We start from the raw sequence: 23,903 nt of genomic DNA, 5'->3' as shown, positions 1-23,903 counted from the left end.
CGTGGCGGCTTCAGACCCCAGCGAGGTTACCCAGGAAATGCCTTAAGACTCCAGACAGCCAGGTGGCCGACGATCGCCTGATCAATATAATTAAATCAGGCCATTAATTATCTTCGAAAGGGGTGTTTTAATGAACCCAAACACCTAATTTTCACTCGTACACTTCCTTGGAGTTTTCTTAGTCTGCATGCAAAGTTTCAGGCTGCTCAGTTTTATAGTTTTGCAGTTATGGAGGAGACACACCGACCTATATACACATTGCCTTTTATTTGTATAGAAACAAAAAAAAAATGGACAATCATTTCATACTTAAGCTAATTGTCCGAAGTACCTGTCTAATGCTTTGAAATGTGCAGCATCATATATTCTGAAAACATCGCGAAGAACAAAACGCTCACATCAAGGAAATCCTGTGTATAAAGTATTGGGCAGTACAACACCCAGGGCACAATAATCTTACAAGGTGTGTAAACTTTTCTTGGTAATGGCAGCTTTCAACAGAACATGGAACACGTACTTATATTTATTTTCCTGTGATGTACGCCAAAAATGTCACCTGTGGTGATTGGGATTATAAATGGGAAACCAAACTTTGACCCAGAGTTGAATGGAGAACAAGTTTTGGGAGAAGAAGGCTCGTATTTTGTGTCTGAAGACAGATAGCATGGTGCTCGGGTTATGTTATCTGCTGTGGTAAGCAAAGCGAATCTCGTGTTTTTGGCGTCGAGTCTTCATCAGAGCATTCACCGTTTTGCTTTGAGGAAAGGTGAATGCCCGAAATGTCACCTTTGCTTCTCACATCTCGGTCAGCATACTTCATTAAATGCTCTTAATTCCATCCACTGAACTTTTGAACTTTTCTTGGGTCACCTACTTTATTTTTCAGCAGCTCACTAAATCGAGAGGAGCAAAACCATCTATTTATCAGAAATGAACACCTAAGATTAAGCCAAGATAAAAAAATAAAAACAGCAAATGAAATACTTCATCTTGACAATTTATTGAAAAAATACAAGAATATAAATCTGGTAATTTGGATTCTTCCTGTGCTCCCCAAATCAGGCTTTGGTTTTCCTGATTTCACACAGAGTCCATCTATGGTTGTCAGCTGTGTTTCTGAGTTGCTCGTATTCCTCTACTAATGCCGAAAAGCTCTGACCCAAGCCCCGGTAGACCTCCAAATTCCTGGTCACCATGTCACGTTCCATTTGCTGTGCAAAGATTTCCTTTTCGAGCAAAGACCTGCACGAGGAGGCAAAGTGTACATAGTGTGAGCGGTGGAACGCCTCACCTGAGCCAAATGGTGGAAGCACGGCATGGCTCACCTGATTCGCTTCTGTGCTTCAACTTTTTGTGGTGTATATGTATCGCATAGTATTTTGAGCTTTTCTAATCTGTAAAAAATAAAAAATAAAAACTTTTATAGAAGGTAATGCAGTCACTCCCTCTGAGGACAAACTATCCATAAAATGGTCATTTCTCGTTTGTTTTTTTATGCAAATACAAAAATCAAATTGACACTTTACAAGTGGATGCATCACTACAACTCTACTCATTACTTGTATAACAAGTCTCACTTAGTTACTTGGTTTTCACTGTTGTGTTTTCAGGTAAATCATGAACATTTCCTTGAAATCACCTTTATCATAAGGTCACGTGACATTATTAGTAGTACCAGTGTTTAAGGAGTGAGTAGACAAACGTGGTAAATGGAATTTAAATTTGGGTCCTTTGCCATATGTTTAAACATAAATCGCACTTCGTGGTTGTTATGGTGAGCATCGCCACGGATTATGTCTCGCACGGAAAAGCCACATAATCCGCAAAGCGTAATCAGCCAGGAGGTGCGATTGATGTTTAGACAACGAATGTGGTCATCATTGATTAGATATTTATCAGTATGCCGTCCTGATGAGGGCAAATAAGCCCGAAATCCGGATTGGTGGCTCCGTTTGATGTTTAACTGATGTTGACCATGTAATCTTTGTCTGTTTGACAGTTACCAGTTGAGGTTTCCGGATTAGAGGTGGCGCATTGGTGTAGGACTTGATGTCCATTGGAGAGCGGGGGAGTGCTCATCACACGCTACATATTTCAAATATATATAGAGTACCAGTCAAAAGTTTGGACACACCTACTCATTCAGGGATTTTTCTTTATTTTTTACTATTTTCTACATTGTAGAATAATAATGAAGACATCAAAACTATGAAATAACACACATGGAATTATGTAGTAACCAAAAAAAAGTGTGAAACATCAATATATATTTTATATTCTTGAAAGTCACCACCCTTTGCCTTGATGACAGCTTTGCACACGCTTGGCATTCTCTCAACCAGCCTCATGAGGTAGTCACCTGGAATGCTTTTCCATTAACATGTGTGTCTTGTGAAAAGATAATTTGTGGAATTTCTTTCCTTCTTAATGCGTTTGAGACAATCAGTTGTGTTGTGACAAGGTAGAGTTGGTATGCAGTAAATAACCATTTTGGTAAAAGACCATTACTTTGTCTGTTCTGTCATAGTCCATATTATGGCAAGAACAACTCAACTAAGCAAAGAGAAACGACAGACCATCATAACTTTAAGACATGAAGGTCAGTCAATCTGGAAAATTTCAAGATCTTTGAAAGTTTCTTTAATCAAGCGCTACGATTTTGTTGCAATCGCAAAAACCATCAAGTGCTATGATGAAACTGGCTCTCATGAGGACCGCCACAAGAAAGAAAGACCCAGAGTTACATCTACTACACAGGATACGTTTATTAGAGTTACCAACCTAAGAAATCGCCAATTAACTGCACCTCAGATTGCAGCCCAAGTAAATGCTTCACAGAGTTTAAGTAACAGACACATCTCAACATCAACCGTTCAGAGGAGACTGCATGAATCAGGCCTTCATGGTCGAATTGCTGCAAAGAAACCACTGCTGAAGGGGAACAACAAGAAGAGACTTGCTCAGGCCAAGAAATACAAGCAATGAACATCTGTCCTTTGATCTGATGAGTCCAAATTTGATATTTTTGGTTCCAACCGTCATGTCTTAGCGAGACGCAGAGAAGGTGAACAGATGATCTCTGCATGTGTGGTTCCCACCATGAAGCATGGAGGAGGAGGTGTGATGGTGTGGAGGTGCTTTGCTAGTGACACTTTCAGCAATTTATTTAGAATTCAAGGCAGACTTAACCAACATGGCTACCACAGCATTCTGCAGCAATACGCCATCCCATCTGGTTTGGCTTAGTGGGTCCATCATTTGTTTTTCAACAGGACAATGACCCAAAACGCACCTCCAGGCTGTGTAAGGGCTATTTGACTAAGAAGGAGAGTGATGGAGTGCTGCATCAGATGACCTGGCCTCCACAATCACCTGACCTAAACCCAATTGAGATGGTTTGGGATGAGTTGGATCGCAGAGTCAAGGAAAGGCAGCCAGCAAGTGCTCAACATATGTGGGAACTCCTTCAAAACTGTTGTAAAAGCATTCCAGGTGACTATCTCATGAAGCTGGTTGAAAGAATGCCAAGAGTGTGCAAAGCTGTCATAAAGGCAAAGGATGGATACTTTGAAGAATCTAAAATATACTTTGTTTTGTTTCACACTTTTTTGGTTACTGAATAATTCCATATGTGTTATTTCATAGTTTTAATGTTTTCACTGTTATTCCACAATGTAGAAAATAGTTAAAATAAAGAAAAACCCTTGAATGAGTAGGTGTGTCTAAATGTTTGACTGGTACTGTGTATTGGATTCGCTATATATGCTAGATATCCGTTATTGTCGGGTTTTCCGTCTGCGTCTGTGTGTATGTGTGTCTGCAACGCGAGGCTCCACAGCACGAACCAGCGAACCGATTTCGATGAAACTTTGCCAACAAGGGCAATATGTGCCAGAAATGTGCGCGTTTGAATTTCATTGCTTATCAACCACCCGTTGCTGTGCAGCGGCCGAAAAACCGCGTACAGTATTTTCAATACTTGTCCTTCAGTTTTGAATGTAGAGAACGAAACTTCGGAATTAAACACTCCGAGATATTTAGAAAATTTTACTCGAGCCGATTTTTGATTGAGGTTTTATTTTTCAAATGGTAGTCCTTCAAAAATCGGGTGTCTATTTACCGTCATTTAAGGTGTGTATACAGTGTTTGTAAGGAACTACACTGTCGTTCCACCTTCGATCTCTCCTCGATCCAAAATTGACCAAAGTGAAAAGGATCCAAAATAAATGGAATCACCGGCATTTCTGTCTTTGTGGATTTCTAATAATATGTTTATTAACCTCCGCCATCGAAGATGGACGGAGGTTACTGTTTTCACCCCTGTCTGTTTGTTTGTGAACAGTATTTCGGAAAAACTCAACGGATTTCGACGAAACTTGGTGGGGGGATTAGGTATGGTCCAAGGATCATGCCATTAGATTTTGGACTTGGTCCAAAGTCCAATATGGCGGCCATTTTGAAAGAAATATTTGAATTTTTGTTTTTGCATTTCTACATGTTTTAAGTGATTTCCAACCAAAAAAAAATGTTAGAGGAAAAAAAAACAATTTTGCAACTTTTTTTCAAAAAAATTTCGATTTTTTTTTTTTTTGGGCATTTCTACATGTGCGTCGATCTAGTTTAGTTTATTCAATCGTGGTTCAGTAGAGTCTGATCCGTTTTGACCTACAATGAATCGGATATCAGGTTCACTTAAGTGACCCAGCAGTATTGGCGGCGGAGGTTTTGCACTCTACAGAGTGCTCCCCCTCTAGTTTATTTACCGAAAATGATTCCACGACCCACACACCACCTTCAATTATTTATTTATTTGCCAAAAACAATTCCACAATCCACACCACCTTCAAATATTTATTTATTTACCGAAAACGATTCCACGACCCACACACCACCTCCAATTATTTATTTATTTACCGAAAACGATTCCACGACCCACACACCACCTTCAATTATTTATTTATTTACTGAAAACGATTCCACGGCCCACACACCACCTCCAATTATTTATTTATTTACCGAAAACTATTCCACGACCCACACACCACCTCCAATTATTTATTATTTAAAGTGGGAGTGGCTTATGAAAAATAGTGTGGCTCAGGAGGTGTGGTGAAAACAAGAGCATTGAGAGAAGTTTATCGGTTTTTGTGTGTGTGTGTGTGTCTGCAACGCGAGGCTCCACAGCACAAACCAGCAAACCGATTATTTTTCAAATGGTAGTCCTTCAAAAATAGGGTGTCTATTTACCGTCATTTTTTATGAGGAGTGCCAGTTGGCAAAATACTCAAAAGGAAAAATCTTGCCAGGCAGAGGAACAATTGTATGTGAACCAATACGTCTTGGCAATGAATCTTTGTCGGTGGATCGGTCAGAATGAAAAGCATCGTATCCAGCACTTCGATCCTCGCGAATCCCTCGTCGCCTACCGGCTTGTTTGTTTGTTTGTTTGTTTGTGAACAGTATTACGGAAAAACTCCTGGACGGATTTCGACGAAACTTGGGGCGATTAGGTATGGTCCAAGGATCATGCCATTAGATTGTGGACTTGGTCCAAAGTCCAATATGGCCGCTATGGCGGCCATTTTGAAAAAATATTGAATTTTTGTTTTTGCATTTGTACATGTTTTAAGTGATTTCCAACCAAAAAAAAAAATTTGTTAGAGGAAAAAAAAATGTGCAACTTTTTTTTCAAAAAAATTTCGATTTAATTTGAAAAATATTTACATTTTTTTTTGCATTTCTACATGTTTTAAGTGATTTCCAACCCCCCCCCCAAAAAAAATTTGTTAGAGAAAGAAAAAAAAACGAATTTTGCACCTTTTTTTCAAAAAATTTCGATTTTTTTTTTTATTTTTTTATTTTTTGCCATTTCTAGATGCGCGTCGATCTAGTTTAGTTTATTCAATCGTGGTTCAGTAGAGTCTGATCCGTTTTGACCTGCAATGAATAGGATATCAGGTTCACTTAAGTGACCCAGAAGTATTGGCGGCAGAGGTTTTGCACTTTCCCGAGTGCTCCCCCTCTAGTTTTCAGTTGATTTGGGATGGTTTTGAAAACAGATGGAAAGCTGCTTTGAACGCTTATACTTGCGCAGTATTTTTACGACTCTTAAATCATGTGATCTCACTTGAGGCTTGTGTGCACGGCCAATGTATAGTGTGCTACATAAGAACGTGACCTATTGGATAACCATCGTCGAGTCTAAACAAGTAAAATTTTCATGCAAAGTTACTTCCCTTTGTATCCTCGGGGTACCTTTACCAGATGTGGGGGCCATTTCACCAAAATATTTTTTTTACCATAACTACCAAGTTTAGTGAATTTCTGCACAATTGTTTTGGAGGAGATGGACAGACAGCCGATTACAATATCCCCCCCACCCCCACCTTCCATTTTTTTTTTCAAAATGCATGGGGATAATTAATTTGTCATCATATTGTGAGTTTAAGACTGACGTCCTGAATATTATGAATATCCAATGGCATCAGGCAGATATACCAGACAAGTCACCATGGAGACAGGATCTCTCCTTGGAGAATGGCAAACTCTTCCATGAAAGTGAAACACTTCTTGACATGCCATTAATAAATATTAGATTGCTTGAAACTTTGCATGCACATAAATATTGGGAAGTTAACATAATGATGCAAATTCAGCATTTACTCCCCCATGTTAATTATAACAGCATCTAATTGAGTGGTATGATGTGATTTCACATATTTCCGACAAATTTCATGTCCATCCACCATCCATCCATCCTTAAATTTTCTCCCATCAAAGATGGGTACACAGGTCACTAGCTAAAGGCCAGGCAGCCAACCCTTCTGCCTTTTCTTTGCCAATTCGCTGGAGGACAAAGCAAGCTTAACGGTGATGCTCGCAGTTTGTTTGTTTTTGATTTAAAAAAAAATCCAATGTTGTTCAGTTCTTACCTGATTTTGTAGCAGGTGGCTCGACACTTAGCTTGAAGGAAGTGCACATGCACGACATCAGCCTGTGACTGGATCTGCAGTTGACATTGTGCCACCATCTTATCAAGGATTGCCAGACTATTCAGCAAGCTCTGAGAAAGTAACGAGAACAACAAAAAACAAAAATTATCGATGAAAAAATTTGTAGATGAAAAGTTCTTGATTGTTAAACCAGAAAAAAATATTCTGGAGAAAATGGTTTTCTCTGCAAACCGCAAACTGCAGTTGCAGTTTTCTCAGCTCCATGAGATCCTCTTCAATAGGTAAGTATAACATACCAGATCTGTCTCTCCTTAACTACCACCACCACCTTTTTAAAAACTCATCCTTGTTGACCCAAAACTTAAATCAATCCAACACAATTTTTAATTTTTTTTTCACAAAAGTCCCCCTTGTTCATCTTTATTTAACACTACTCTTCCTTTGCTAACCCTCCAATGTGTACTCCCCCTTTACTGTCTTTTGAAAACACCTTCCTCTCATTCAGCTTCTTCCCTACCTTTATTTCCCATGCCTTGCTCAGCATGACCTTTCTTCATGCTTTTAATTGGTCGTCCCTCCACCCTGTTTACAATGTTTGCCATTGTCTTGTTGATCTTGCGATCCAGCAGCCAATGCATTTTCTCACTGCTCAGTTTAATCAATCAATCGAGTGAGTGGTGTGTCGAGTGACCCCTTTTCCATGCGTGGACTAATCACATGACGGTCATCAGGATAACGGTTTGATTGGACATTATCTTCCAGGGATATTTAATTATGTCGAAACAAGTGACGAGCAGGAGGTGGAGGATGAAGCAGGCAAGCACAAATTACAAAACAAGGATTTTTTTTTCAACAATAAGGACCCAGGCACAAGACACGAACAAATAGATCAAGCAGGCCGAGAAACAGACGATGAATGCCAATATTAAAAAAACAAATAGATCCTTATAATAGTGTGTCCACAAATTATGTTCCAAATGCAAACTGTACATTATTTTAAATTGGGTTACAATGATGCAGTTTGCTGCATTTGAAAGAACACTTCTTAGTTTTAGTGTCAAGATCATCCTCCAAATCTGAATGGACTTATGGGAACTGCCCTCCACCTCACAACCTTGAAATGAAAAAAAGGTCAATAAAACTTTGAGAAATGTTCTTTCACATGCAGCAAGACACAGAGTTTTATCCCTTTTTATTTATTACGGTTTGAATTTGGAAAGGTAATTTGTGGACACCCTGTGCAATAAAAAGAACTGGTTTAAGGATCCAGACCCACATTCAGCTGGGCACACATAACCAAGCAAGGCTGTTTATAAGGCTGAAGTGTCCTTGAAGAAACAGCACGAAGAGAAGCAGAGCTGTACTGCCGAGAGATCGCACCAAAGCACAGCGGTCCAGCACCAAGAGCATCCCTAGCAAGAGAGAGAGAATCCAGCGCTGATATCCGACCCCCTCAATTCCCTCCTGCCCCCACATGATGCAGCGCGGTCACCAAGATGACGTCTTCCCACTGGTAGCCCAATCACAGGTGGTCTGTCCAAAAGCAACTAAACGCGTTGTTGCAATGAAAGGCCAATGGTGAACCGCCTTGCTGCCACAGCAGGATGGTCCACCCGGGACTCTGATACAGTTGATTACAAGCGACCCCGGTGGTGAAGTTGTGCACTTGGGCCCACGCAGACGCCAAAAGGAGGGAGAGAAGGGGGTGATCTTGCATTGCTATGCACGGGGGTGACCTGGTGGTCGTATGGCAGCTTAGCTGCCGGGGTAGCTATCATTTCTTGAAGCGTGACTGTCGCTGATGCAGTGCCCCTCTACCAGTACACACACCGGAACTGGTATTCATTTCGCCGACCTCGGAAGGATGACAGGCTGAGTCAACCCCCTGGTGTATTAATTCAGCAGCCAACAGGGCTTGAACTCAGGACCCAAGGATCCCAAGCTGCCACCCTAACCACTGAGCCAACACCAGGCTGTAGGGGGTGACCTCATATAAATGTCCTTCTCATGGGTCCCTTCATTTTGTCTCACCTGGCCCTAGCCAGTTCAAAGGATATCTTAACGTAGTTAACTCAAATTCTGAGATAACTTCAACTGCAAACAATCCTGCCTTCAAACACAACACAGCAACAGTCCTGAATACAGGTCTATCCTACATGGGCACACAGACCATGTTAAGACCTTACATTTTTAATTACTACTTTGTAACCTACATAATACCAATAGTGCTCTACCCTGGAGTCATTTGGGGAAAGTCACATTTGACATCTCCTGGGCTTTGATAGAGTCTGGCACAAAGGCCTTCAGACTAAATTACCTCTTTATGGCATTCCTTCTCTCAACTGGCATTACAGGGCCATTTCTACCTTTGTGGATGGCTTCCACTCCACGAATTAACGACCAAATGCATCGACCACAGACAGACAGAGAAACAGAGACACCAAATTGCATATTTTAGTATGATACACTTTAATACCAAACAAAACTCCATCCACTCCTTTCTTAAGTATAATATTACTCGTTGCCTTCTTCCCATATCGCTGTGAAATGTGTTTCAACTGCAAACTCCCTTAGCTCTGATCTCAACTCAATTCTGAAAAACAGTTGAAGTTACCTTCTTTTTTTTTTTTGAACCACACAAAAAAACCAAACCCCTCATATCAAAGTGAAAATATTGTTCTCTCTCTTTCCATGTTGAGCTCACCTCTTTCAGTCTTTAATCAGCATTTTGGGATTTGAAATTACCATCAACCTTTCCTGGAAGGCCCATATTGCAACTATAGACAATAAGGCTTCTTAGATAGTGGGATTTATTTTTCAAGTCAACAAGTAATTTTTATCCCTCTTCAGTTTCTGACCTTTCACAAATCGAGAGTTCGTTCCGTGATGGAATACCGCTCCCACATTTGGGGTGCAGCACCTTCTTCTGTTCTCCGTTCTTGATCAAATTCTGACGATGCTTGTTCAGCTTGTGGGTGACAACTTGCTTACTGACACAGTCTTCAGTCCCTGGCCACTCCAGCAAAGCTTCCTCTTCTGCAGTCAGTCATTACTATAGCTGTTGTTCCACAGACCTATCGAATGCAGTCCCTCCCACCCCAAAATGAGGTATCCTTGTTCCACTCACTTGGCTTCAGCAAGCCACCCTTAGTGTGTGTCCCTTCACACATGCCGAAGCAGGTTTACTCGGTACAATTAATAATACTGCTTCAATGTCTCATTATTCTCATGTTCTTGTGGTGGCAGCTGGGGAACATTATTGACCCAAGTGTTTGACGAACCGGGTGGCCATACTTGATGAGTCGACTGAAGGAGAATTGGGCAGGAATTTGGAACTTAGTCAGGATGCTCTTTGTGAAGAACACAATGGGATCTTTAATCTCCCATACCAAGTCATGCGAGTAGATGGAACACCCATTTTGGCGTCCACCCAAGGGATGGCTCACTGAATCATGAAACACCGTGGCAATAATTAATTTATAGTTGGAATTGCACCCAGCCTCGACAGCTCAGCGATTGTGCATACATCAAGGCAATCCCGGCAGCCGTTAAAGGTTTACCAAGTAGGCATGGTTCATTCATAAATTTCCTTCGAACAGAAAAATTGTGGTCAGTTACATACAAACACAGCCTATAACTAGAAGGACAATTGGCGGAGTGCGTACCTTCTCCGCGTAATGCCTGATCCACAAGAACATATTGGGCCCAATACATTTTTGAAATATCATGCTATACATTTACTATATCGTTTTTGGCTCTATCTCTCAATGGTGAAGAATCACTTTAAAAGATTAAATAATTCTCGTATCCAGATCCAGATCTTCACCAAAATCGAATCAATTTTTCCTTGTCACACACCCAACCTGCCCACAACGTTTTAAGATATCGTGCCAAATATCGGTTTAGCACTATCTCTCAATGGTGAAGAATCACGTAGAAATTTATAGTTGTTGGATCCGGATCTTCACCAAAATCTAATCAGTTCGTCCTTGTCACACACTGAACCTGTGCACCAAATTTCATCCGGATCCGCCCACAACTTTTTGAGATATCCTGCACACAAGCAGACAAACAAACAAAGAGGGGTGACAACATTACCTCCTTCACCTTCGGTGGCAGAGGTAAAAATGTACCTTCAAATAGATGTTTTGCAGCTTTTGCTGAAGCAAGACGAATTGCAGAGATTTTCTTTCCTGAAGCAAGGGTGCCTTCTGCTCCAGCAAGACATCGGACAGTTTCCACGCCTTCTGTATGCTGTGCTTGCTTTTTGCCTCTGCACGTCCAGTCAGGATGCAAAAAAGGCACCATACACATGAATACTTCAATACGAGTTCGTGAAAAATATAACACAACCGATGGATGTCCTCTAAATGGCAGAAAAACCTGCACACCACATCCCCATGAGCAAGTTCATGCCTTCCTGCATCGTTCTGTATCATCTCCCCTCTTCAAAAATCACATAAAACTCATTCATACAAATGAGAATCACCCCCAACAAACCTGCCCCATTAGATAAATCTCCATTGCATTGGGAGTGCTGTGACCATGATTGGACTCATTTCATTGACATAACAACTGAGCTGGTATTTCAAATGTTGTGAACATGTGTCTGAGAATTATGTGGAGAAGCATCGATGTTGGCCATCGACAAGATAAGAGCACATGACAGTTACTTTATTCATGACTGATACGGTGCTCACATATTGTGGAGAGACCATAACCATACCACTAAAAAAAAAAGGACTGATCATGTAACATTTACTTTAATCACGACTAACTCATGCTGGCACAACCTTTGCATTTTGTAGACCCAATAGGTCCCACAAAAGCAGTTACAGCTACCAGCTTGGTTTACACAAGCCATCCGTGAAGGTTTGTGCAATAGCAAGGTGAAACCGTGTGGCTCTCAATGGAATCGTTTAATCTCTTCTCTCTGTCAAGGCAGTGTTCTGGACCCCGTCCTAATCCTGATCATCAACGATCTCTGACCAGAAAATCCCCTTTATATTTTTGCTGAGGACTCCACCCTCTCACCCTCTGCCAGTAGCCAGTGCAGGAATTGTTTTATGTATTGTTGGAGTAAGTGAGTGGTTGTATTTATGGTGCAGTCTTGTGCCGCTATGAAAAGGTGATCTGCGTAAGGATTTCCACATGAGGAGGATATTTCTATGAAAGGACAGAACGAGACTAAAACCAGATTCTACAGGCAAGACACGGGCATAGATGAACACCAAGTTAGTACACGACAAAATAACGATAAAACTACTCCCCTATGGCATGGCACATGAGTACCCACTCACACAGAGACCAGGTAAGTGGAGAAGGGCAAGGCAGCAATAGGCTTCATCCTGGTGTCTTCCATGAATGCTGTCAAGGTCAATCGGGGGAGGCAAGCGACTCTCGGGGATGCGTTGTGGATTCCTCTGGGGCGGTCCCACATGTCCTCCCGCAGAATCCAAGCACAGTTCCCTCAAAGAGCCCATAGGCCAAGAGTACAATGGACCAAGTCAAGCTCAGCAGGAGCCACCACAGACGACAAATTAGTCCTCTTTTTTTTGACCTCGGCCCCTCCTGTCATCCGTGAGAGGGACCTGGACCACGCAGCCCTCGATGAACCATTCAGCACCCAAGAACAGGCCCTGGATTAATTGAGCACAACCCCTCAATGGCCACTTGCAAGTGCAAGCATGGAGGCCAATCAGCACTCCCCATGCCGACTCGGTTCCACCCTGCTTGTCCGAGTGGCAGCAAGGAGCACAAAGCGGTCGTCTGTCCTTTGGGTCACCGCAATCCAATCACATCTACGTTTACCTGGCCTTGCCTGATGTCGAAAATGGGGCAATACGTATGTAAGCCCGTTAACCTAATGTAGCTGTGAACACGATAAGTGCTGTCCCACAGCAACGCATGAAGAGGTCATCTGAATCCCTAACACACATCCTTATTACAATAAAGTATTGTGACGTCCACGGGACTTGAACAGTCCCGCCAACGTAGAATGAGCCGAAACGATGGAGGCGGTTTATTTATTTATAACCCAAACATGGCGGTTCTAATCGCTCTACCGCAAACGGGACGAGGAAGGTGGCACGAGTCACTTTTCACTGAGTTGATGATGTTTATTTGTTTTTATTATTAACCGGAAATAACAAGACTCGGCAAGAAAAGGGATCCGGGGCGATTCGACGGGATGGTGTGGGATCGGGCGTGGGGAAAAACACAGACAATTCCAATGAATATACAGATCTCAAACCCTCTAGCGCACGCACGCGCGCACACACACACACGCACACACACGCACACAGACACACAGACACACAGACACACAGACACACAGACACACAGACACACAGACACACAGACACACAGACACACAGACACAGACACACAGACACAGACACAGACACACAGACACAGACACACAGACACAGACACACAGACACAGACACACAGACACAGACACACAGACACAGACACACACAGACACACACAGACACACAGAGACACACAGAGACACACACACACACACACACACACACACACACACGTAGCTATTTCTGGTGGTCAGGCTGGACCGTGGTGTGGACGCAACTGTCCCTGGATCGGCGTCGGACGAGCTGGCCTTGCTCTCGTCAGGGGGGCAGGAGAAACCGTGGTGCTGTCGACCTCCTGGTCTTGGCCCAAGTCCGCTCACAGCCGCCAGGGAACCAGTTCTGGCGCCAAGTTGCGAGCAGGAGAGGGAGGCAGGTCCGCCCGCCGTTCGACCCCGTACTCCGAGTCAGCAGAACGCCAGAGCCAACCAAGGTGAGGCACGAGGCTCAGCAAGGCTCCAAGACACGATGAAGAACACAATCGAATCAGCACAACAACAAGGACGCTCTCCGCGCAACAGCCTCCACACCAAAAAAACACGATCGTTTTTGTCCCGATCTTCTTCCTCTTCTTTTTCGACCCCGAACAGAACCTTTTTATCCTCCTGTCCTCGTCACTTCCAATCGAGCCGTTTATTGGCCCACCGCCGTCGTCTGCCAATCGTGATCACGGGGCGGAGCCATCCGCTGCACTGTCCTGTGACGTCATGGCCAGTCTCCAGAGAATACCAAAAGGGGTTTACGCAGACACACTTACCCTATCCCGTGTCCCTATCTAATTACGTGACAATTATATCATTTCCCCCCTTGAAGAAATGAACATTTACTAGACAACTTATCACCACTGAATTGCTACTTATTACATCGAGATCCTGGTAAACTCGAACAGCATGGCATACCTAATTAAACATCCTAATTACCCTTTGAATGCATACCCCCCCCCCTCAAACGTAACAATATGTACGTAAATTACATGAATACAAACAGTGGTTAAGACCATAATTCTATTAACTGACGCCTCCCCATCCTCCCCCCCCCCCCCCAAACATAACAGTTGAAGTTGAAGGACGGCAGACAGACAAAATGCGACCAACACAGTGGCATTCCTGTAAAATCTCAAAGTCAGGTTTTGTTAATACACTTCACCTGCATTAAAAAGAAGTCCTTGATAATTAATCGTTCTTACCTTCTGCACTATCAGGGTTGAAGTAGTGAGACAACAACAAACATTTGTTATCCAGATGTTCCTGCAATTTTGGCAGCAGCCACTCTTTCAACCTCTTGTGGTCCTAAAAGAACAATAAAAGCCCGATTAGGAATGGCAATAAAAATAAAAAGGCAACTATACTCAGTAGTTCTTCTTTTATTTATGGTGGTCACAATTAATCACGAGAAAGCTTCACGACAAAGAAACACACCTCTACTTTAATAAAATCCTTTGTGCTCAGCTCATGCGATGACTGACACTGGCAAGTTGTAGCTGCTGAACTTTGCAACCTCTGAAAAGTCTCAGCCCCCACCTGACATTGTTCCAGCTTGCTGTAAACCTGTAACCAAACATTCCAACAAAGTGTAAACCAGTAAAATAAATTGAATAATATTACTATTGAGCAACTCATGAAACATGCAGCAATCAAACTTATAAGCTCGACAGTTCAGAGAACACCTTACTCTGTGCAATCTCGAGAAACAAGAATGTGGGCAGGCTCTGGGAGCAGCGAATTCTGATCGGTTGTGATGATGTAAAATGCCGCAATATTTCGTCCAAATACTGCTGAACGAAAGGTTGTTGAAAATGTCAAGAAGGCGATTTGTATGTGACGGTGTTCAAGTTAGTAATTCATTTGAAATAAAATAACGATTTTGAAGGTTGTCGAAAAGAATAAGAAAAAAAATTCCGAAGTTTACCGAGTCTTTTACACCACTTTTTTCACGTTACATTTGTTATTCGTGCCTGTTGTTTGTGTCCTTTATGATGTCGCCTAAAAACAGTAGGTTTCCTGTTTGGAAAGATTTTCAATTTTGTTTGAATGCCAGACGGGCACACAGAGTACAAAAATTATCTCACTCCTCTCTGTGCACGTGCGATCGGGCCAAATTCAGAGCCAAAGTACTGCTGAACTACCGGTTCGTTTTCCGATTCATGTTCAAAAATATAACATTCAATTGAAATCAAGTTGTTTCTCGACCAGAAACTGACGTTTGTAGACAGACACACACAGACAGACAGACAGAGTGAACAAATCGTCCCTCTTTTCGCTTCACGTGCACAGGGTAACAAAGAAAAAAAACACATTCCACACACACACACACACTCGATACTGTTCACACCTCTCCGATTTTGAATGCTGTTCGCATCGCTCCGATCAGTGGACACCACCAATCACATGGTCATGCAAAGGTGACCTTTCGTTTTGGCATGACAGACAGCACAGTGTAAAGGTGCATTCGATGGAGAATTCACAGCTCTATGAATCCATCAAGTAGAAGAACGTTTAAAACGTCACGGTGCAAGTTGCAATTCCACGATTCGTAAACATCAGCAAACATTTGGTTGTGTTTTGCAAATAGAAATTGGGTTTGCGCTCGAGATTTTCGCTGGGAAAAAGTTGCTGCCATTGTGTTCTGCAACTTAACAAAACAACATCCACCAAATATGCATCATCGGCGCAACTTCCCGTGTAAAATGCCAGCCCATTCCAAATGATAAAATGATTGATCCTTGAGGTTGGTACCTGGAACTGCAGCCTTGTTGTTGCAAAGAAGAATGGTTCGTCACAAGGTTGAACATAGGTACACATGTTCAGGTTTCAACTCGGCAAAGAAAGTTTGGGTACTTGTTAGGCACATCCAGTTATCCAGCTCCGTCAAGTTGTGGGCGACATCTGACATTCATCAGATTTCTCTCAATATCCCGATCCTGCACTGCTTTTCAAAGCTCTGGTAGAGACAGCTTGGTTGAAAGCCTTTACCCCATCCACCAAGCACATACAAGGTCTGCCTCTTCCTCTTCTTTCTTCAACATATCCAGCCAGCATGGTCGATTTCTCCAGTTTCGTTTTCTGCATGTATGATGTGTCCAAAGTTTGAGAGTTTCTGTTTGAGCGATTCTAATCAGCGATATGCCATCCCAGTGATGCTGGAATCCAATGTTCAAATCCCATATCCTATATGTATTTGTCCATTGTTTATGCGTGTCCTTGTAATTCATGTTAAAGTGGACTGTCTTTGTCTTGCATGTGAAACATGAAATGATACACCATGAGGCTTAAATCAAGAAAACAGTCAAAGTTCATACACCTTGGCCTACCTAAAATTCCAGGACATTCACAGGCTTCATCTACCATTTATCAGGTCCTAAATACAGCTGATTGCGAAATGAGCTTCCACTAATTTCCCCGATGGGGGGGGGGGGGGGGGAAAACAAACGTTTGTGCTCGGGGTGGATAGAAAGTTACTTTTTTGTTTTACCGTAGTCACCACCAGCTGAAATTAACTGTACCAGTCTTGTCAAGACTGGTCCTTCATTTCCACCACTCCTGATATTAATACGGCCTGTGAATCCTTCCACACAAGCTTGCTTTCCCTCATGTACAGATATATACCATCTCGTGTGCAGTTATCACACCCAACCTCTTGCACCTGGTACACAGAATCCTGTGTAAGGCAGTTGCCTTCAAACAACTTACCTTATCTTCCTGGAATCCAAATCTAAACAACGGCAAACTCAGATCATTCCACAAGGCCTGGAACAGCTGGACGTGTGCCCACTCTCAGGAAAGCTAGAAAAACAACATCTGGCCAACCCCAAGGCTGAACTCTCAAATCTGTTTCCTTCTTCAAAGACCTGGTGGCACCTTATCAATCTGGCTCTGGTGTCTGCTTCCCCTCCATCCCTTCCATCACGTCCAATGGTGCCACAGCCGAATCTGCATGGGAGAATGCTGAATGCCTTCCAAATCTTGTGTAACCAAATCTTGCAGTTGATATCAAATGGCTTGATCTCAGATCATCAGTTCAGTTTCAGATCTGGTCATTTTACCTTTGACGTGCTGTTTCTACTCTCCCAACCATTAATGGAATATCCTAATCTCAGACATGAGATCAGGGCCATCTCTCTGAACATACAGTATATTGAGCATTCCATACAGTCTGGCACCCTACCTTGATCTCCAAACTCTCCTTACGGCATCCAAGGCCACCTCTTCTCATTGTTCACCGAATTCCTCCACTCCCATATTCAGTGTATATCTCTAAACAGGATCCTTTCATCTTCTCTCCCTGTCAAGGCTGGAGTGCCCCAAGACAGTCTTGGGACATCCTTGTTCCTCATCTTCATTAATCTTTCTGATTCCCTGGAAATTATGCCGATCTCTTTGTTGACAATTCCACCCTTTGTCGTATCATTTCTCATCCTCCAGACAGACAGGCAGCATCCTCTTCCCTCTCTACAGACCTTGATAGAATCAGGAACTGGTCTAAAACTTGGAATATGCCTTTCTACCCAGGCAAATCCCACACACATTCACCGTCTCTCTGTAAGGGCCATCTGGCAAATTTTCCCATCCACTTTCAGAACAAACCACTTGAAGAGGTTACGTCACTCAACCTTTTGGGCCTTAACATCATCCGTGATCTTTCTTGGGCAGACCATACTTCCAATATGTCCTCCAAAGCCAGTCGCTGACTGGACAACCTTCATCTTAATCTGAACTGGCCAATCTGAACTTTTGACAACATACGAGTCCTTTATACTCAGCTTGGAGTACTGCTCTCCTCTTTGTGTTAGCACCCCTGCCTCACACCTGGCCTTTCTTGATGCCATGGAGGGCATGGCCCTCAAATTGATTTGGATCTCCCACAACAAAACTGAGTATCTAGGCCTGTTACGCTCCCATCAGACAGAGTGGTGGCCTCTGTATTCTAGTCTTGCACCCTCTGCCCTCTCTTGGCTCTGTCCCTCCCAGGTTTCTGCAGGGCGCACACGGTCTGCCAGTAACCCGCTCCTTGTTAAACTCGCAAAACCCAGGCTCACTGCTTACCTCCACTCAGTTGTTCCTCTTTTATCCTACCTGTGGAACCAACTTCTCCATCCAGGAGGATGTCAGCGTGGTACACAACTTAGAAAAAAAAATAATAATAAACTGTCAAAAATGAACAAGAGTGAATGTCTCGAGTGACGGAACAGTTGAGGAGCATGGACTTGTGATGGACTTCACTATCAAGCTTTGAGGGTGGAGGGTGAGAGACAAAGGTTGGACCCCATTTCTTCAGATCAAAGATTGAGGTCATCTTCAAGTGTAACTGCTCGTTCTTAAAATTATTTTGCATTAAAAGTCCTTCAAGCCCCCCACCCCCACTTCTCTTCCTCTTCCTCAAGTGATATTCTTTATTCCAGCCTCATTTCTCAAGGTTCTTATATTTCAGCAAGCCTTTCATGCTCTGGTTAGCAGACCGTGGCATCGATATCCATATTTTGTGTTCGGCCTCAAATGGGTCACAATGATGTGTTTCCTATAAATATTTTCTTTCCGAAGAAAACGCTCATAAAGGCAACAAATGTTCAACTACTTACCCATTCATCTTCTGCACTGCTCAAATGCCTTTCTTGGTTCAATAAGAAAGTCGAGGATGCCATTTCCTTCATTTCCTGATAAAGCAGCTGTTTTTCGATAAAGTTCTGCTTCACAGACATCATTTTTTTCTTCGCCTGAAGGACAGTCAGCATATTGACAAGAACAAGCATCATGACCTTCACAAATTCCAAATCAAAACAAAACAAAGGAACACTCGTTACCTGTTGAAGCTCGCATTCCACATTGCTGCTCAGACCGTTGCAGTCCATGAACTGACGTAACGTCAACAGCAGGTGAGCAAATTGTGTGTTCTCATCCAATATCTCATTTGGATGGAGGACAGGCAGAGACCAGTTTACTGTTGAAGATGTACACATTCATATTGCTTCTACCGTATAACCATTCCTAAATATGACACAGAACTGTCTATTAAAGTCAACAACACAACACGTATTAGACAGATCACAATAAAACAACTTATACTTGCGAGTATCGTAGCTTGGCAAAGTTGATGTGGTCTTAAGGCTCGTGGAAGAGTTTATACATTCATCACTTGCAGGACAAAGACAGGAAGTAAACTAGAACGGCACTCGGTACAGCGCACACCTCCGCCAGGCTGAATAGTTTACGTTTTGTATCCCACTGGATCAGGACCTGAACCAAAAATCTAATCACCATGGTGTCACTCATCCACCTAGTTTTGTCATGACCCATCCACAAACCTTTGAGACATCGTCCTGTACATCAGTTTTGCCTTCATCTCGCAGTGGTGAAGAAGCACTTAAATAATTTCGAATCCAGATCTTCACCAAAATCGAATCAATTCGTCCTTGTCACACACCCAACCTGTCCACAAAATTTCATCCAAACCTGTCCACAACCCTTTGAGATATCCTGCTCACAAAAAGACAGAGGGGATGGTTCCCTATTTTGTTCTTACGTATGGCAGCTATCATTTATTGGATGCATGGCTGTACCGCTGATGCTGCACCCATCCATCAGTTCACTGGTACTCATTTCTCTGACCTCGGAAGGATGACAGGCTGAATCAACCCCACCTGGTGTTTCGCATGTGAGGGACTTCACTATAAAGGGTGAATCACATGGAACTTCACTGCCAGAAGCCATTCGGCCCATCAAACATGCGCAGCGCTGCCAAATTCTGCTGCCACTCCGTTTCCAGGAAGACTTCCATGCACGTGTGACTCGAAGTGAAACACCGATGCATTACGACCGGACCAACTCTCCACTCGTTTACTCTGAAAATGAGGGCCCTGGTCCCGTCACCGTCTATTCTGCTGAAAAACCCATCTATATTTATTTTGTCTCCACAATTTATATCTTAACTATCTCCATCATATGCCCTCATAATCACCTCCTTTTAAAGTATGAAGTCTTGCGTCCTTCGGCCCATCCTCATAGCCGAGTCACTCCAAGCTATGCCATGTCGATGGTAGTCATGTCCTTTCTCACATGTGGTCACCAAAACTGTACACAACAGTCTGGAGGCCTCACTATATTCCTGTACAGTGTTGATGTCACCTCTTTTGACCCGTCATGACTCGGATGAGCTAACCCTGCCCAAATCGAGTTGAGCACCGGGCGGTGTGCTTGTTCAACTGCTGGCAGAGTTCTGTCAAAGTGGCTTTAAAGATTTACGTCAATGAGCGCCGAGCATGGATGACCACCTTCAAGGGTCCAGCTCGAATAACATCTTTCAAAATTAACCGCAAAGACACGAATCGCCCTACACTGCTTCACTGTGAGGTAATTCGGTTGTTTTATACACTAGTGTGGGCCGTATGTGCAAAAAAATAAAAAAAAATAAATAAATAAAAACTTTCAAACTGCGTGCCAGAAACAACCACACAGGCCGTTCCTTCGCTCTCGTGTGCCCGTACATGCAAAAAAAAAAAGAATTGTGACGTCAAACCACCGTACCCTGTCATTGGTTGGTAAATAAATGGCCATAACTTGGGAACCACTTGTCAGATTAATATCAAACCTTGAAAAGGAACATCCTCAGGTCCCCAGCAATATACCTGGCAAGTTTCAATTAGATCGGACCAGTGGTTGTCGAGAAACAGTGGAGACACACACACACACGCACACACACACGCGCACACACACGCGCACACACACGTGCACACACACGCGCACACACACGCGCACACACGCGCACACGCACGCACACACACACGCACACACACATGTGCCACACACACGCGCACACACACACACACGCAGACACACACACACGCAGACACACACACACACATGCACACGCGCGCACACACACACACACACACGCGCGCACACACACACACGCACACACACACACACACGCACACACACGCACGCACACGCACGCACACACACACACACACACACACACACACACATTGCTGAAATTATAGATAGATGATACAACTTGAAAAAGGTTATTTATTTATTTTTCCTTTCAGCATGTGTGAGGTAAATCTGCTCGATTACATCAAGGGAGTTTCGTCTCGCACGTCAGGAGGGTCCCATGCCGTGCTCCCACCTTGAGAACCTTGTAGTGGATTCGATTGATCATCCTCCCGGTGAGTCGAATACATCAGTGAAGTGTCCTCTTTAGACGAATCCATCTCAGCGGACACAGTAACCTGGAAGGAGACAGAACACGAAACGTTAACAAATCTTGGCGAAGCCGTTTGAATCGTAGGCTGTGTGAGAGTTATTGTTTATTGGACAAGGAAAAGGTATTTATTATTTTTAGGGAGGTGTTCTTCATCCTTTCAAATGTGTTTACTGTCGGGGAAAAACGGCTTATTTAGGCAAACACTTCACGGGATTTGAAAATGTCGACAAAAGGTGGTTTTCCCTGACAACGGTGAGAAAATATAGTTCCGTTCCGGGACAACGGTGAGAAAATATAGTTCCGTTTCCGGGACAACGGTGAGAAAATATAGTTCCGTTTCCGGTTTGATTACGACGTTTCGATGCGTTTCGAAAATAAATGAGAAATGCTGTCAAACACGCACTGCACTTTGGGTAAAATATGTCGTAATATTAATAAAAAAAAAGATTTGTATTGAAAATATGATCAATTGAGTTTATTTAGTGACGTCAGGAATTTGTGTGCCGCCGCCATGTTGGAGTACTGTGTGTGTGGTCGTATGGCAGCTCAGCTGCCGGAGTAGGTATCATTTCTTGAAGAGCGACTGTGTCGCTGATGCAGTGCCCCTCTACCAGTACACACACTGGAATTGGTGCTCATTTCGCCGACCTCGGAAGAATGACAGACTGAGTCAACTCCCTGGTGTATTAATTCAGCGGCTGACGGGCTTGAACTCAGGACCCTCGGATCCCAAGCCCCCTCCCACCCGAATACAACCACTGAGCTAACACAAGCTGCACATTGGAGAACTAAAAATAAATAAAAAAAATAAAGACAAGTCCATTCACGATCGATTGAGTTGTGTTTTGTGTGATTTTTCAAGGTCAAGTCATCGGGGTCAAATGTTGTCCCGAAGCTTACATAAAGGTCGACACGTTGGACACTTTGTCTTGGTGGCGACATTATAACAAAATACAGGTTTATAGGCAACGTCGACCCGTCTGTATTGCCGAATACAGCAAGGGGCAGAAGACGAACTTTCCAACAATTCTATATCCGGAGTGTGTGACGTCACCAATCGGTTTAGAGAGCGTTCGCCAAGAGGCTTAAGCACTCAAGCAAGCACTCGATCGAAATGGTTGATAATTGGAACGTGTCGCTTGGCAAGCGACAGCAAACTCATTGGGAATGGAACACACCCCGGATTTAGTGAATTATCCACACAGTAGAGAACCCGCCCGACGAGCGATCTTTTTCCAAGCGTGTAACACGTTCTTTGACACATCACTTTATTTGGGCGGTGTATAGGCAACAGACAACTTTATATTGGCAAAAAAAAAAGCAATAACCCGGGTTACGTGCAGGAAGCAAAAAAACACATCTGTTGATGATTACAAACATCTCCCAGCACTGGAACACGTGGGGACAGGAACACTGCACTGTAAACGGTGAAGACTTGTAATACCTTCTCCCACCAAGAGGGGGCGCCACACGGTACACATTTACATCGAGAATTCACAAAGATAAAAACATCCCGACACATGAATCGTGGTCATGCTGATCCTGTGAAACACCAATCAGACGGTTTATCGTCGGGTTTGGGAATCGAACCCGGACTCGTCACCTGAAAGGTAACTCCACCACCACAACATCACCACATTTTCAGTTACACACACACACACACACACACACACACACACACACACACACACACACACACACACACACACACACACACGCACACACACACACACACACACACACACACACACACACACACCACCGTATACAAAGTGCTTTATTTTACACAAAAAAGGATACACCATGAAATGGAACATAGGAGCTCATTCAACCCCCTGATAACCCCCCAATTCAGTGCCCCCCCCCCCCCGATAACCAATAACAATGGACATGATTCAAATATTTTCAACAGTTACAATGAACACAATTTTATTTTCCAGGTATAAATAAAGATGCGATGACGAAAACCGTCACGGATAGTAACTTACAGATTGAAAACCCGGGAACACTCTGTGTCCCTCCCACGGGTCTGATTGTGGTCCACGACGCGTGGGTTGCCTAGGAAACCGCTAAGCCACGCCCCTTAGCTCAGTTGTGTTTTTTAATGAGTCGAAATCGATAACTAGTGTCACTTATAAACGTTTGAATGTTTAACTTTGAGCTGCGTCGTCATTTAAAACGACCGAATAACATTTGTACACAGGGGTGGTTTGATCGAGAGGAAGGAACGAGGTTAGAATACCTTCGAGGAATTAAACTTGCTAATTTGAGTTGTGATTTTAACATATTTTGAGGCTGTTTGAAGGTGATTGAAGGAAAGTTATTCGAATGTTTACTTTCGGCGGATTATTAAAGGAAGTCCGCGATGAGGGAAACTCAC

At 43.2% G+C, this 23,903-nt stretch overlaps 1 protein-coding gene across 2 annotated transcripts; it reads right to left on the bottom strand.

Moving 5' to 3' along the window:
• Positions 1-981: 981 nt before the first annotated feature.
• HAUS4 (HAUS augmin like complex subunit 4) lies at positions 982-21,793 on the bottom strand. 2 transcript variants are annotated; one of them, XM_085845244.1, is made up of 9 exons: positions 21,446-21,790; positions 19,122-19,258; positions 18,900-19,034; positions 14,743-14,871; positions 14,511-14,613; positions 11,087-11,226; positions 6,933-7,063; positions 1,326-1,394; positions 982-1,242 (listed from the first exon to the last, which is right to left on the bottom strand). In XM_085845244.1, the coding sequence occupies exons 1-9, from the start codon at positions 21,528-21,530 to the stop codon at positions 1,059-1,061; spliced, it is 1,113 nt and encodes a 370-aa protein (XP_085701370.1). In that variant the 5' UTR covers positions 21,531-21,790; the 3' UTR covers positions 982-1,058. The 2 variants fall into 2 exon arrangements, with proteins under 2 accessions (XP_085701370.1, XP_085701369.1); XM_085845243.1 differs by having other exon boundaries at positions 18,900-19,258; positions 21,446-21,793.
• Positions 21,794-23,903: the final 2,110 nt, after the last annotated feature.

The sequence above is a fragment of the Eptatretus burgeri genome, chromosome 11, assembly GCF_056783735.1.
Source record: "Eptatretus burgeri isolate ZD-2024b chromosome 11, Ebu_testis_v1, whole genome shotgun sequence".
Lineage (NCBI taxonomy): Eukaryota > Metazoa > Chordata > Myxini > Myxiniformes > Myxinidae > Eptatretus > Eptatretus burgeri.
The sequence above is the reverse complement of the archived record's forward strand: the minus strand, read 5'-3'. Positions and strand labels throughout refer to the sequence as shown.